The 15,930-nt window shown below is 45.9% G+C and overlaps 1 protein-coding gene across 1 annotated transcript in view; it reads right to left on the bottom strand.

Moving 5' to 3' along the window:
- Window positions 1-15,930, bottom strand: part of DNAH2 (dynein axonemal heavy chain 2) — a 131,470-nt gene that overhangs the window by 28,895 nt on the left and 86,645 nt on the right. The window contains exons 44-60 of the mRNA XM_012805943.1: window positions 13,191-13,343; window positions 12,919-13,010; window positions 12,400-12,598; window positions 12,015-12,239; window positions 10,903-11,007; window positions 9,691-9,879; window positions 9,398-9,483; window positions 9,124-9,254; window positions 8,824-8,973; window positions 8,064-8,231; window positions 7,646-7,806; window positions 6,276-6,415; window positions 4,431-4,563; window positions 4,193-4,332; window positions 1,282-1,492; window positions 943-1,059; window positions 620-761 (exon numbers count right to left, since the gene is read on the bottom strand). Coding sequence (XP_012661397.1) covers window positions 620-761; window positions 943-1,059; window positions 1,282-1,492; window positions 4,193-4,332; window positions 4,431-4,563; window positions 6,276-6,415; window positions 7,646-7,806; window positions 8,064-8,231; window positions 8,824-8,973; window positions 9,124-9,254; window positions 9,398-9,483; window positions 9,691-9,879; window positions 10,903-11,007; window positions 12,015-12,239; window positions 12,400-12,598; window positions 12,919-13,010; window positions 13,191-13,343 — 2,542 coding nt within the window. The remainder of the gene's footprint in view (window positions 1-619; window positions 762-942; window positions 1,060-1,281; window positions 1,493-4,192; window positions 4,333-4,430; window positions 4,564-6,275; window positions 6,416-7,645; window positions 7,807-8,063; window positions 8,232-8,823; window positions 8,974-9,123; window positions 9,255-9,397; window positions 9,484-9,690; window positions 9,880-10,902; window positions 11,008-12,014; window positions 12,240-12,399; window positions 12,599-12,918; window positions 13,011-13,190; window positions 13,344-15,930) is intronic.

Below are 15,930 nucleotides of genomic sequence, written 5' to 3' on the forward strand. Positions count from 1 at the left end.
AAAAAAAAAAAAAAAAAAAAAGATGAGCTATTTTCTGTTTCAGCCAAAGAATCCTTTTTTTCCCCCATTCCATATTTAATATTAAATTCTAAAAGTTATAACAAATGTAGCTTTTTTGGCTCGGTGCCTGTAGCACAGTGGTTACAGCGCCAGCCACATACACCGAGGGTGGCGGGTTCAAATCTGGCCCAGGCCAGCTAAACAATGACATCTGCAACAAATAGCCAGGTGTTGTGGTGGGCACCTGTAGTCCCAGCTACTTGGGAAGCTGAGGCAAGAGAATCGCTTAAGCCCAAGAATTGGAGATTGCTGTGAGCTGTGGCGCCACAGCACTCTACCAAGGGCAACATAGTGAGACTATATAAAAAAAAAAAATGTAGCTTTTGATTTTTCTTTTTTAATGAGAAGAAACAGGTAACTTTGTAGAGTCTAAAAATACCAGTAACGACCAAAGAATCTTAACTGATATTTATGTCTTCTCCTTCCTGTGAGGCTCTGTGCTCTCAAGGGAGAATAAAATGCCTCTTCTATGCCTGTCTCTCCAAAGTCTGATGCACAGCAGATGACCGATAGACACTGCCTGAGCTGCAGTCATTTATCTCATGGTGTTCTAGCTTACCCAGCTGCCTCTTGGCCTCTGCCCACGTGGGCTCATTTCCTCGAAGAATCATGACTGCCTGCATCACGATCTCCACTTGGGCAGGGGGCCGTCCGTAAGATTTGATCTCTCCTATATCCTTTTTGTTCAGAGACTCCAGGGCCTGGGAAAAGGGATTTACTGAGGGAGCAGGGCCCGAGTCAACTCAAGTGGTAAGACAGGCCCTTATGGAGACAGGACACAGTGAGGTGTCACCTCTTCTTCTCACTTCCCCAGGGACTTCCTCATTCCCTTCCCCAGGCCCCCTGGCTCCTGGTTCCCACTCTTGTAGCCACTTCCAGTACCCGCATGGCTTCTTCCAGGGCAGGCAGTGCCTCTTCCAGATCCTTCTGGGCATTGTCAGCCAGTGCCTGACACTTGATTTCCTCCACTGCAATCTTTTCACTATTGGCTGTTACAGCCTAGGGATGAAAAGAGGACAAGGGTTTTCTGTCTTTGCCTTGAGCAAAGGTGAGGATGACAGTGTTGGTGGGAAAGATGAAAGAAGAAGCTAAAGAAAACATGAGGAATGGGATGTGTGTCCCCAAGGTGGGGACACAGTAGCTGGTGGCGACAGAGAAGGCTCTTCTGGGAGCACCGGTGGGAGTGAGGGCACAGGGGCACACAGGCGCCGGAGCCCCCACCTTCTGCTGCTCGTCTGCCTCCCGCTTCTGCTGCACGATGATGACCAGGTACTCCTCGCATTGTTTCTGGAACTCAGCCACCTTTTTCTTGGCGTCCTCCAGCTCCAGTGACATCACTTGCACTTTTTCCCTAGTTTCATCGATCTTGAACAATCCTGTCCGCAGCTTATTGGCTTGGTCCAGCAGCTCCTGCCGCTTCTCTCCCAGCAACCTGGGGGAGAGGGTAGGAGAAGGGGCATGGAGAGGCTGGGCCCTGGAAAATGGTGTCCTGTGTTGTCCACCTGCCCTGTGTTGCTGTTGTTATCATTTCCTACCTGGATTGTTGCCAATAGCGTTCCACCCAACAGGTCATCTCACTTTCAAGCTCTCTTCCCTCTGACTTATTGTACATACCACTGTCAAAATCAGCTTGTTGTATACTGTTTGCATCGCACTACTTCCTGTGCATGAAAATCTTGCCCTGTTCCCCACTGTGCAGCAGGTAGGTGGGCTGCAGAGAACCAGAAGACATTACAGTACTCCAGGGCAGCCCTCCCTCCCAGGCCTGCTTTTCCTCTGTGGGACTGAATGTGGGCCCAGGATTGTCACAATTTCTGATTTTTAATGACAAACTAGAAATCTGGATTTTTCTAAGTCTCCTAAGTTAAAACTTTTAAAATGGCAGCAACTGAACAAACAAAACATTTTCAGGCAAAAAAAAAAAAAAAGTGAAAAAATGTGTGTAAAGCGTGTATCACAGTGACCAGTAAATAGTAAACAGAATGTAGAATGTAAACCTATGTATCCAGGGAGGGCAAGGATTTTATTTTGTTTGCTGGTATATTACAAGTATCCAGAATAGAGCCTGGCACATAACAGTTACTCAAAAAATACGTGGTAAATGAATGAATAAATGTTTACTATCATTATTATTGCAAACGGTTTTTTCTTCACCTTGATTAAAAATATAGGTGGCGCCTGTGGCTCAAAGGAGTAGGGTGCCAGCCCCATATGCCAGAGGTGGCGTGTTCAAACCCAGCCCCGGCCAAAAACAAAAAAACATACTGAATCCAATAATTTTGTTTTACATTTCTCTTGTGTCCTTCAAAGCAAATTATTATGGTGTATACATAAAACTTAAGCTAACAAAAACAAAAGTGAATTAATATAAAATGAATATAAAATTCTTGGGAATGGTGGCATGACATGGTATATTTGTTCTTCAAGTCTACTTCCTGGCACACAGCTCCTAAAACCCTTGAAATCTCCAAAGTGACAAGTTCTTTATATCTCAATGAGTGAACTGGTGGCTGGAGGTTGGTTGTCCGAGGAGCCAACCATGTGATTAGAGAGTTGGAGCTCTCAGCTCCAATCCTGGCCTCCAGGTAGAGGAGCAGGGCTGAAGTTTGAGTTGATCACCAATGGGTAGTGATTTAATCAGTCATGCTTCTATAATTTAAAAACCAGAAAAGGACAGGGTTCAAAGAGCTTCCACATTGGTGAACAAGCATACATACTCATGCCAGGAGGGTGGCATGCCCCAACTCCACAGGGACAGAAGCTCTGCACTTGGGACCCTTAGAAAGCTAGCCCTATGTTAATTTGTATCTTTTAAAATATTCTTTGTAATAAATCAGCCATAGTATGTAAAATGGTTCCCCAAATTCTGTGAGCCACTCTAGCAAATTAACTGAACTTGAGGAGGTGGCAATGGGAACCCTGATTTATAGCTTTAGTCAGAAGCACAGGCAGAACAATCTGGGGCTTGCAACTGAAATGGCAGCCAACTTGTAGGACTAGGCCCTCAATCTCTGGGACCTGATTCTAGCTCCAAGTAGACAGTGTCAGGATTGAGTTAAACTGTAGGACACTCAGTCAGCGTCTGCTGCAGAAAATCTCCCTATATCTGGCATCAGAAGTGAAGTACTGTCAGCCTTCCATATCCATGGATTCAAACAACAGTGTATAGAAAATATTGGGGAAAAAAAGTAGCGTTTGTCGTCTCAGCGCCGGTAGCACAATGGCTATGGTGCTAGCCACATACACCGAGGCTGGCAGGTTTGACCTCGACCGGGGCCAGCTAAACGACAATGACAACTGCAACAAAAAAATAGCCTGGCATTGTGGTGGGCACCTGTAGTCCCAGCTACTTGGGAGGCTGAGGCAAGAGAATCGCTTAAGCCCAAGAGTTTGAGGTTGTTGTGAGCTGTGATGCCATGGCACTCTACCAAGGGTGAGTGAAAAAAAAAAGTAGCATTTGTCTAAATGGACTTTTTCCCTTGTCATTATTCCCTAAACAATTAGTATAACAACTACTTACATAGCATTCATGTTGGATTTAGGTATTATAAGTAATCTAGAGATGACTTAAAGTACATGGAAGGATATGTGTGGCTTACATACAAATACTATGCCATTTATACCAGGGACTTGAGCATCTGTGGATTTTGGCATCTGTGAGAGATTCCAGAACCCACCCCCTACAGACACTGAGGGATGATTGTATTGTGTTGAGTAAGAGAACTGGGAAAACACTTTGGTTTTTTCTATCTCATACAGATAAAAAGTCTATAAGACATCAAAGGCAGAGAGGAAAGGACTGGTTATACTATGACAATGTTATGGTTGCATTATGGTTGGAAAAGACATAGAAACTCTTTTCAGAAAATAAGGACAGAGAGTATGGAAGGGTGTCGGAGCCTAGGAAACATATTCAGAAGGTTCTAGAAATGGCCACAACCACTGGAAGCCCCAACTCTCTCTTACTAACTTCTTGCCAGAACCTTTGCATCTCTGTCCTTCCACATTAGTGCACAGATTCTCGGGCTGGTCCCACAGCCAGCTCCTGGGTATTTCCATTCTATCATTTCACCACTTCTCGTCAAGAGACACCAGAACCCTGGCCCTCCACATTTTCTGCTCTCCTTCTTACATCTTATATCCAGACACGAGTTCTAGGTAGTTGGTGGGTGTGACGTAGTTGTATCTTCGAAGTTCCAACAGCATCTTCTGGGAATACTGAGCCACTGACCAGTGCATGGTGACGAAGATCTGGGCCACCTTCCTGTGGATCTGAGGCAAATGATACAGTATGGAAGACAATGGCAGATGGGCAGCGGAAGTGGGAGGGAGGGTGAGGGTGTGATGAGAGATGGGGAGGAAGGGCTTACATTCTCCTGACTTCCCAGGTCTACTCCCACAAGGTATTTCTCAGCCACCTCTAGCAGGGCCTCTCGGGGCCACTCTGAGAACCAGTTGATGGTTGTGCAGTTCACCAAGGCTGGGTACTGGCGGATCCAATTCCTGAGGACGGTTTTGAGAAGCAGTTAAGTTCATTCACAGATGCAGCCTCCAGCTACTGGCTTCACCACCATGCATCCACCAGCTTTCTAGGAACCTAAGTGCCTCATCCTTTTGTTCCCAAATCTCCTCTGTTCTCAGAGCTGGTTCAGTGTAGTTTCTTTTTCTTTCTTTCTTTCTTTCTTTTTTTTTTTTTTTTTTGAGACAGAGTCTCACTTTGTCTCCCTGGGTAGAGTAATGTGGGATCATGGCTCACAGCAACCTCAAATTCCTAGGTTTGAGCAATCCCCTTGCCTCATCCTCCCGAGTAGCTGAGAGTACAGGTGCCTGGCTAGTTTTTCTATTTTTAGTAGAGACAGCATCTTGCTCTTGCTCTGGCTAGTCTTGAACTCCTGAGCTCAGGTGATTCACCTGCCTTAGCATCCCAGACTGCTAGGATTACAGGCATGAGCCGCCATGCCCAGCCCAGTGTAGCATTTAAAAATAGGTTCTGAAGTCAGAAAGACAGGGTTAGATGGTGCCCACAGCTCAGTGGATAGGGCACAGGCCACATACATCAAGGCTGACGAGTTTGAACCCAGCCTGGGCCTGCTAAAGCAACAATGACAACGGCAACAACAACAAAAAATAGCCAGGTGTTGTGGTGAGCAGCTGTATAGTTCCAGCTACTTGGAAGGCTGAGGTAAGAGAATCACTTAAGCCCAAGAGTTTGAGGTTGCTATGAGCTGTGACACCATGGCACTCTACCGAGGGTGACATAGTGAGACTCTGTCTCAAAAAAAAAAAAAAAGGAAAGATAGGGTTCCACATTTTCTAGGTGTACTCCTTGGACAAGTATTTAATTTCTTTGTATGTCAGTTTCCTAATCTCTAAAATGGGTATAAGAATGCATATTAATAAGGATTGTTGAGAGATTCCAAGAGGTGATGGCTGTAAAACGCTTAGGCTAGTAAATATACCACATACCATAAATATTAAAAACAGAACCAAAGTGGTAACCCAAACTGCCTCCCTGCACAAGTTTTCTGCCCTCCTCTTAGTTTCTGATGCCCTTGAAAATCTAGTCCTATCAAGAATGGATAAAGAAAATGTGTTGTATAGTACAGTGAAATATTATTCAGCCTTAAAAAAAGAAACCCTGTCACATACTACACATGGATAAACCTTAAGGACACTACACTAAGTGAAATAAACAAGTCACAAAAAGACAAATACTGCTCAATTCCACTTATGTGAGGTATCTAAATTAGTCAAACTCACAGAGACAGAAAGTAGAATGGTTGTTGCCAGTGGCTGGGGGGAGGGGAAAGCATTGTTTACCTTGTACAGAGCACTACTTAGGGAAAATGAAAAAGTTCTAGAGGTCTGTTGCACAACCATGTAAATATACTTAACACTACTGAAATGTATGCTCAAAATGGTTAAAATGATAAATTCTACGTTGGGTGGTTTTTACCACAATCAAGGAATAAAAATGACAAAACAAAATAAAAAAAACCACCAACCACACACACACACACACACACACACATCTAGTTATAACAAGAGGGGATGGGTGACACCCATGTCAACCAAGTAAACTTTCTGACAGTAAGCATGGTCCCTGGAAAGGAGATGTGAACTAGGCAGGAGAGCATGCTGTTGGTTATGATACTTGCTTCCAGATGGCATGGGAGGAGGAGCGTGAGAAGAGTGCTGGGGCCCACCGGAGTCACCTGAAGGGGTCCCCCACAGGGCTGAGGCAGAGCACGATGTGCAGGTTGTTCCGCACGCGCTCAATGAGGTAGGCGAAGAGGCTGTCCGACGACTCAGGCACCTGTTCCGCCCTGGCCTGCTCTATGATTTGGGACTGGATCTAGACAGAAGCCATCAGGGTCAGAGGGATGACATTTCAGTGGCAAAATTGGCAAGCGCAGCAGGTTAGGGAGGGTTGACGAGGTGTGGGTTTTATTTTCTTTTTAAAATTATTTATTTATTTATTTTAAGACAGAGTCTCACTCTGCCACCCTTTGTAGAGTGCCGTGGCCTCATAGCTCACAGTAATCTCAAACTGTTGGGCTCAAGCAATCCTCTTGCCTCAGCCTCCTGAGCAGCTGGGACTACAACCCCCCCCCCCAAAGCTCCTGGTTACTTTTTAGAGATGGGGTCTTGTTCTAGCTCAGGCTGGTCTCAAACTTGTGAGCTCAAGCAATCCACATGCCTCAGCCTCCCAGGGTGCTAGGATTACAGACTTGAGCTATGACTTGGCCTTGTTTTGTTTTGTTTTTAATTTTTAATTTTTTTTAAGAGGCAGGGTCTCATTGTGTGGCCCAGGTTGGAGTATAGTGGCTCAACTGTAGCTCACTGTAACATCAAACTCCTGGGTTCAAGCAATCCTCTCCACCTTAGCCTCCAGAGAGCTACTCTCTGGGACTCCAGATGTGTGCCACTATGGAAGGCTAATTTTAAGAAAAAATTTTTTACAGATGGGATCTTGCTGTGTTGCACAGGCTAGTCTTAAACTCCTGGTCTCCAGAAATCCTCCCACCTCAGCCTCCCAAAGTACTGAGACTATAGGAGTGAGCCCAACCCCAAGGTGTAGGGGTTTTTTTGTTTTATTTTGTTCTGTTTTTGTTTGTTTGTTTGTTTGTTTTTGTTGTTTTGAGACAGAATCTCACTCTGCTGCTTAGTAGAGTGTCATGGCGTCACAGCTCACAGCAACCTCAACCTCTTAGGCTTAAGCAATTCTCTTGCCTCAACCTCCCAAGTAGCTGGGACTACAGGCACCCGCCACAAAGCCAGGCTATTTTTTTGTTGCAGTTGTCATCATTGCTGTTTAGCTGGCCTGGGCTGGGTTTAACCCACCAGCCTCAGTGCATGTGGCCAGTGCTGTAACTACTGTGCTATAGATGCTGAGCCCCAAGGTGTGGGTTTTAAAGCAGCTCTGCCCAGTAGACACCCTAGAGAGGACCTTCAACCTTATGGGGATGGGACTGTGAAATGGACAGTGGGGGTGCAAGAGTCATATTCTGGGAGCTGTGGTTCTTCAGGGATTAGTTAGGCAGGCCAAAGAATCAGATGGTTGAGAGAGTGGAAGGAATCATACCTCTTCAAATTCATCAGCCTTATAGAGATTGGGGACCTCGCCTGAGCTGAGGATGTTATTAATGTCCTCTAGGAAGGATTCATCAGCAATTTGGGTGTCCACAAAAAGGAAAGACATGGTCTTCAGTTCCACCCCAGCCTGGCGATACAGACGCTTTATATCTGGCCAGATGAGAGAAGGAGAAAGAAGACAGAACAGACTCCCTTCAGATCCCTGCCCTGTGCTTTATTCCTTCTCTGAGATTTAGGAGCCCTTCCCCCAGCCTACACCACACACAGCGCCACCCTAAGCCCAACTTAGGCCAGACCCACTCACTGTCGGGCTTCCATCTCTCCTCTCTTGTTATCATAGGAACTCAGGCATCTGATCTGTCATTCCTAGCCCCATACCTGCCTCTGTTTCAGAAATCTCCCCATACCATCTCGGAACTCCTGTTTCCGATAATATTTGGTGACCTCAATCTGGAAGGTGTTATAGTCGCAGATGGATGAAGCCAAGCGAGCCAGACTCTGGCGTCCACTGCCACCAATACCCACCAAGAGCATGTTGCCCCGAGGCTGTCCGATCACCCGCACGATCCTCGTGACTGGGGGTGGAGGAGAAGAGGGTAATGAGTCAGCTGTGCAAACTCAGTGAGCCTCCAGGCCCTAGACTAGGGGTTGGGACCCCCAAAATTGAAGCAGAGGAACCAAGAAGCGTGGGAAGAGTTTGGTGCCTAAGGCCCTAGGCAGCAACTCAACTTGTTTTTTTTTTTTTTTAGACACAATAGCTCACAGCAACCTCAAACTCCTGGACTCAAGTGATCCTCCCACCTCAGCCTCCTGATTGACTTGGGACTACAGTTACAACCATAACACCCAGATAATTTTTCTATTTTCTGTAGAGGTGGGTTCTTCCTCTTGCTCAGGCTGGTCTTGAACTCCTAACCCCAAGTGATCCTCCCCCTCAGCCTCTAAAAGTGCTGAGATTATAGGCATAAGCCACTGTGCCAGCTGCAATTCAACTTTTAACCTCCACCTTGTCCATTAAACGCCTACTGCCACAAAAAGATCTGGAGCCAGGAAGGAAGACAACTTTTGGAATTTGATTTGGGAGAGATCCAAGAAGAGATCCATATTTCCTTAAAAATACCCCATAATTAGGATGACAGGGAAGGGACATGAGTAGCAGGTGCTCACTGTGTTCAATGGCCTCTCGAAAGAGTACCAGCTGCATTGGCACCACAGCAGGTAACAGGTTGTACTCATTGAGAGCTGTCTCCATGGCTGTCTTCAGCACTGTCAGATCCATCAGGTCTTCGTACACCTTGGGTTCCCTCAGGAAGTCCCCTGAGCCATGGGAAAGCTCAGAATCTCAAATGCCTGGTCCTCCCCACACTTCCCTTCAGGGCCCACACCAGGAGTCCATGCCCCAACTCTGCTTCCAATCCCAATCTCCTAAGGGTCTGAAGCCCACAGTAGTCACAGCTCCCAGCTCACCAAAGATAGGAGGACGTTTGCTGGGACAGAGATTATGAAATGTGAGGTCAAAGAAAGAACCAAGTTTGTCACTCATGATACCCAGGAAGGCTTCTGTGTCTGCTGCATCGACCAGCCGGTCAGAGAAGACTCTGGTGGGAGGGATTTGATGTGAGATCTGGGGGAAAAGGAAAGACTCGACCTGGGGAAGGGAGAGTCAGGCCAATGGTGAAGGCGGTAGGAATGGGAGCAAGGCTGAGGAAGCCTGAATCTGGCTAGGGCACAAGCATGTCACCTGAAACATTCGTGGATCCAGAGTCGTGTGATGCTGTTCTTGGTATCATGGAAGTCCTTGTTGGCTCTAAGCATGCCCTGGAATACCTGGGAAGAGAAGTGACTGTGGGATGGGAGGAGGAAAGAGATTCCCTACAGAAGTTTTAAAGATAAAACCCGAGAATGTGGCATTTTATGATGGGGTTGACTTTTAGTGCACAACACACCATAAGTACTAAAGCTTATTTTGAGAAAAAGAGAATGCCTCCAACGAGGCTATGCTGAGCAAAGCAACAAAGTCAGACCAGGAGTCACCTTGGAGATGTCTCGAAGGTTGAAGAGGTAATGGATCTTGGCAGGAGTGGGCAGGAAGCGCTGGACCACAGTATTGTAGACATCCAAGGTGGCCTCAGTCACCACATTCCCAATGGGCTTCACCTCTTCCTCGAAGTCCTGAAGCTTCTGATTGATCATGGTACCAAATATGCGGATGATCTGAGACTCCTAGAAACAGGCCCTCACACTCACTTTCCAAGGCTCCTGGCCTTCTAGTCAAGGGGGAGGGTGATGGTGAGGTGAATGAAGAGCTTGGCTCATGGGCAGAATTTAAAGGGACATCAAAGAAAAAAAACAACTCATAAATAAGTTGATAACAACTCATAAGATAAATGATAAATAACACGTTAATGCAATATTTAAAAATCAAAACAAAAGCAAAATATTCCTAATGAACACAAACAAACATTTTAAATAAAGATTGGGTCAGGATTATTAACTTTTTTTTCTTTTGAGACAGAGTCTTACAATGCCACCCTCCGTAGAATACCATGGCATCACAGCTCACAACACCTCAAACTCTTTGGCTTTAGCGATTCTCTTGCCTCAGCCTCCCAAGTAGCCGGGACTACAGGCATACACCACAGTGCCTGGCTATTTTTGTTGTTGTTGTTGCAGGTGTCATTGTTGTTTGGCAGGTCCCGGCTGGGTTGGAACCTGCCAGCCTCAGTGTATGTGCCCAGCACCGTAACCACTGTGGTACAGGAGCCAAGCCAACTTCTTTTGACTCAGGCTCCAATGTGGTTCAGCACCACACTGTACTTATTTAAAATTTTGGTATTTGTTTTTCCATGAATTTTTGGCATTAATTTTAATTTAAAAATATTTCATGAAATGTTATTTCTCCTAACTACTCGGTTTCCGATAATCCTCCCCTCTCTCTCTGCACTGAGGCCAGTGCCTCACTGTCTTGGCCCCAATCCCAGAACTGCTTTTGGCCCTCAGCTTTGTAGGTTCCACCTTCCTTAGTCTGTTGGGCTCCCTTGTATCCACTGTGGTCCATGGGACCACAGGGCTTCATGTTCCAGAGCCAGCAAGTCACACCACCAGCCTGCAGCTCTCCTAGCTTGGAGAGCTGCTAAGGCTGCTGTGGATGGTCCCACCTCCCTGTGTTACAGCTCTCTGTACACAGCAGGCTGCCCTGCCCCCTCCTGCTCTGGGACCCTCCCTCCTCTTCCCCCACATCCTCACGGTGGGGAAGGTCATGTTGATAAGGTTGAAGCGACTCTGCAGCCTTGAGGAAATGACAGTCCGTCCACCCCCAGGGGGTCCCATGGCGGCCATCAGGAACATGTCCTAGAGAGCAGAGACAAGAGGGGGCAGAGACAGATGATAAGAGGAAATGAGGTGAGGAGCGGGAAGAGGGAATGGGATGAGGAGAACAGGGAGGTTGTAAACGGGTGGGGAGGAAGACAGTAAGTGGAGGGACAAGATGGAAGAGGGACAAGGACAAGTGAGAGGGAGAAATACAGAGTGATACAGGCAGGGAAAAGTGAAGAGAGGAGGGAATTAGGAAATTCATTTTTAGAATTATTCAAGTCACATATTTGTCTTTATTTCATCATTATAATCTATGTACCCAAATTAGAAAATATAAGTAGGTAAAAAAAAAAAAATCAACATTTTGATTATGTCTTCTAGATGTTCTTTTTTTGCTTCTAAAATTACATTATATATATGTTTATATATATATATGTTTATATATATATATGTCTTTGTTTTATATATATATACATATATATATCTGTACATGTGTATGTGTTTTCTTTCAGAATTGGGTGAGTTTTTGACCCTGAGTGCTATATAGATGGGCACCCCCAAATCAGGCTGGAATGGCCCACTGATTAAAGAAAAAGAAACAAACAAACTGCTCAGAGTTCAGAGGGAGGAGAGCTGGGACTGAAGGCAGATGCTTGGGTCGTGGCTGAGAGAACGGACACCTGGGAGGTGGTCAATGAAATAGCAGCAGGCAGAGGAGACAGCAGTGTGGAGCTGAGACCCTGGTTTCCTGCACAGTTCTAGGGGGAGGGCCAGCTTGGCACGTGAGTGTGATATGAGACGCCTGGAAGGCCGTGGAAGTTAGGGGACAGGGTCCTTCAATAACAAAATATGGGGCAGGGTCAGTAAAGAGAGTTAATAATAGGACTTGGTAACTTAGGAGCAAGATGTCTGGGTCCTGAGGAAGTGGCAGGACACTCCTACATGGGAAGAAATAAGAAGGATAGGATTATAGACTGAGGGTGTTTTGAGCCTGTCAATGGGAGAGAACAGAGGTCTGAAGAACAAATTCTCAGGATACTTACACGAATGTACTTGATGGTCTGTTTTGTACGATCATACCAGAAGCCATAGTCAATCCAGAGGCGAATCAGCTCCAGGGGTGGCTGGGATCCAAATGTGTCCTTAGCTGGCATATTCAAGTCATCCATAAAGGTTATCATGCTTTTGCCCCCAAAGGGCACATAGACACCCTTGGTCCGCTTCTCAACCCTGCTCTCAATGATGCTTTGCACATTGTTGGATGTGGTCTGGTGAAAGAGATACAGAATGAATGAATGTTCACGTCCCCAAGAGACATATGGGGAGAAATATGAGGAGTGTCAACCAGGCTTTTGGATCCCAGGGGAGAGTAGAAGGCAGGGAGAGCATGAGGAGCTGGTGGCTTGGCCCCTGGGTCCCCCAACATACCTGTGCAGACATGTTGACAATTAGCACTGACCACTGGCTGGAGGGCAAGGACTGCAGGACACTCTGGGCAATGGATGTCTTCCCAGTCCCCACAGGACCCACCAGCAGGACAGGATTCTGATTAGCCACCAAGGTGCTCACCAGATAGTTGTAACGAACAGTGTCAATGGTGGGCACCACGATCTTGTAGAAGGGAGCACTGGGGAAGAACAGAAGCTGTGTGTGTCTCAAAGACCACTGCCCACTCCTTTCTAACTGCTGCTTTGTTCTTCCTCCCAGTGTTTATCTCCCTTGGCATTGCCACCCTATAATCACCACTCTGCCTCCTGTAGGTCCTGAGGATTGGGCATTCCTTTAAGGTCCCTCTCCCAAATCCTGTCTTTAGGTCCTTAGAGTCAGCCCTTTTCTGGGACCCACCCTCTCCTCTCTGCCACTCACTTTTGCTCCTAGGCCCTGTCTCTCCACTTCTCCCATCAACTACAGCCCTAAGTCCCCCTACATCCCTGGCCCTGCTCGCACTTTGGAGGGTAGCGCCAACTCTTAGGGAGCTTTTCTTCAAATGATGTCCAATTCCGCATTTTGGGGTCCACAAAATACTCGTACACTGTGTCCTAGGGAGGACATGTGTGTCAGGTTACCAAAGCCTTCCTTTAGCCCTCCCCAGCCCAGAGGACAAGCTCCCCAACCACTGCAGGGAAGGAGGAAAGCTGGGTCAGCAGCCTGAGGATTGGGAATGCCTGTGGGTTCTGAAAAACAGGACAAATAGGACAGCCAAGTGTGAGTGCCCTGACCTTATTGGGAAAGGAGCCCTCGATCTCTCGGAGGTAGCTGTCAATCTTCTTGCGGCCTTCCTCATTCACAGAGGCACACACAGACCAGATCATGCTGAAGACAAATGTCATCTCTACCATAGAGACATAGTTCTCACCATCAGCTGGGTTCAACTTCAAGGAAGGAGAGAAAGGAAAATAAATACAGGCTATACCTGTAAGTGATGGAGGGGTCCATCTGGCCAGGTCTAGAGTCTGCCTGCTTTCCTGGCTCTATTTGGAAAATCACGCAGTTGTACATGTTTATCTATAACCTACTGAAAGGTTTAGATAAATTTGAAACTTCCTATAGCTCAGCAGTTGCCCTGAACTTTCTCTCTACTGAGTCATAAAGACACAGCATCATCTGGCCATACCAGGCCTAACCTGGAGAAGCACCCATGGGTGCTCAGGAAAGAGGTCCAGGGACATTCATGGCAACTTGTTTGTAATTGCAAAAAAGTGGAGATGACCTTACCACCCACCAGCAAAGAGATGGAAAAATAAAATGTAGTGCTCTGTCCCTAATAGTGTACAGCAGTTAAATCTATTAAATGAATCTAGAACTCAAAAACATTTTTTTTGAGACAGAGTCTCAGTTTGTCACCCTCCGTAGAGTGCAGTGGCATCATGGCTCACAGCAACACCAAACTCCTGGGCTTAAGCAATTGTCTTGCCTCAGCCTCCTGAGTAGCAGGGACTCTAGGCACCTCCCACAATACCGGGCTATTTTTAGAGATAAGGTATCACTCTTGCTCAGGCTAGTCCTGAACCTGTTGACTCAGGCAATCCACCCACCTCTGCCTCCCAAAGTGCTAGGATTACAGGCGTGAGCCACTGAGCCCAGCCTCAAAAACCTATTTTTGATTTAACAAACATCTTCAGTATACAACATGACCCATTTTTTAGAATACATGGATACCTATGGGCTTGTGTATAAATGTGTATTTATTACCAAGGTCTAGAATTACATAAACGTACTACAACAGTTACTTGTGTGAAGGGGGAAGGAGACCAGATTGGAAAGAGGAAAGTAATTAATAAGGACTTTAGATTTCTATGAAAAATTCTAATTTTTATAAAGAAAACTAGATTCAATGACTACTTGTTTATTTAAAAATTTAAATTTAAAATGAACCAACATCTACCTAACAAAAGCAAACATTGTAACCTAGTTGTTTGTACCCTCAGATTAATGTGAATTTTTAAAGATATGTACTAACTTAATAGTGGAAACAGTATATTTAGCTCATTCTCTCAGCCCTTGCCCAGAGGAGACAGCACAATCCTTCTACTGGTGCATGGAGCTCATGGGGCCATCCAAACTCTGCTGGGCCTCTTTGGGGTAAACAGCCACAGACAGCAAGCTCAACACCTTCATAATATCCCTGACCTACTGTGTGAAACAGCCACAAGCCCATGGGTGGGGAGCTCTTGACTATGGGCTCTGGATTAAGATGTCTAGAACTACAGGTAATATGATAACACAGGGCACTGTCCAGTCCAGAATACTGGACTTGGTATTTTGAATAATCCTCAAAATATAGTGAGAAATTATGTTGAGAATCTTTTGTCTACCATATTTGATCCAGAGTCCTTAGTCTGTCCTCCTGCATCCCCCAACACACAACGCCTCTCACCATCCTCATGGTCAAGTCCTCTCCTTATGGTCTCTGCTATGCTGAAGATTGTTGACACACCCCACCATCCTGCCCTGCCCGCTGCAAACACCAGCTCTTCAGCCAGGACTGACTGCTATATTTCTGCAAAAGCCATTCCTCCCTTCCACTCACCCAGGAAGTCTCTCCTACCCAGCTAGTCCTGGGCACTTGTGTGCCACTGACACTAGATAATCATCCTCTTCCCACATATTACCTTGCAAGTTCATCTATATAGTTCCAATTTTTATTTTTTGAGACAGAGTCTCACTCTGTTGCCCAGACGAGAGTGCTGTGGCATCAGTCAGCTCACAGCAACCTCAAACTCCTGGGTTCAAGTGATTGATCCTCCTGCCTCAGCCTCCTGAGTAGCTGGGACTATAGGCCCCCACCACTATGCCCAGCTAATTTTTTCTATTTTTTTTGTCAAGATGAGATCTCACTCTTGGTCAGGCTGGTCTCAAACTCCTGAGCTCAAAAGATCCTCCTGTCTCAGCTTCCCAGAGTGTTAGGATTACATGTATGAGCCATCATACCTGGCCTGTCGTAGGTCTTAACTGTTCTTAATAACATACAACTATAGTAACGAGTGATTATCTGGCAATATCTTTAAAAACAATACAAACTATTTCTAGGCAGGGATTTAATCTCAACAGAAAACATCAAATTTTTGCCCTTACCTCATAATTCTAAACTGAACAAAACTATATCAATTAATCTGAATTTTTCTTTTTTTCTGAGACAGTCTTAAGCTGTCACCCTGGGTAGAGTGCCGTGGAGTCACAGCTCACAGCAACCTCAAACTCTTGGGCTTAAGCAATTCTCTTGCCTCAGTCTCCCAAGTAGCTGGGACTACAGGTACCTGCTCCCAGCTATTTTTTTGTTGTTGCAGTTGTCATTGTTGTTTTAGCTGACCTGGGCTGCATTTGAACCCACCATCCTCGGTGTATGTGGCCAACACCCTGCCTAATGAGCTATGGGAGCTGCCCTAATCTGAAAATTTTCTAAACACCTCTCTCTTATCAGATTAGAATGGGAACTCCTTCTTTTTTTTTTTTTTTTTT

Source organism: Otolemur garnettii, unplaced genomic scaffold, assembly GCF_000181295.1.
Source record: "Otolemur garnettii isolate 467f Iridium unplaced genomic scaffold, OtoGar3 scaffold00046, whole genome shotgun sequence".
NCBI classification, from domain to species: domain Eukaryota; kingdom Metazoa; phylum Chordata; class Mammalia; order Primates; family Galagidae; genus Otolemur; species Otolemur garnettii.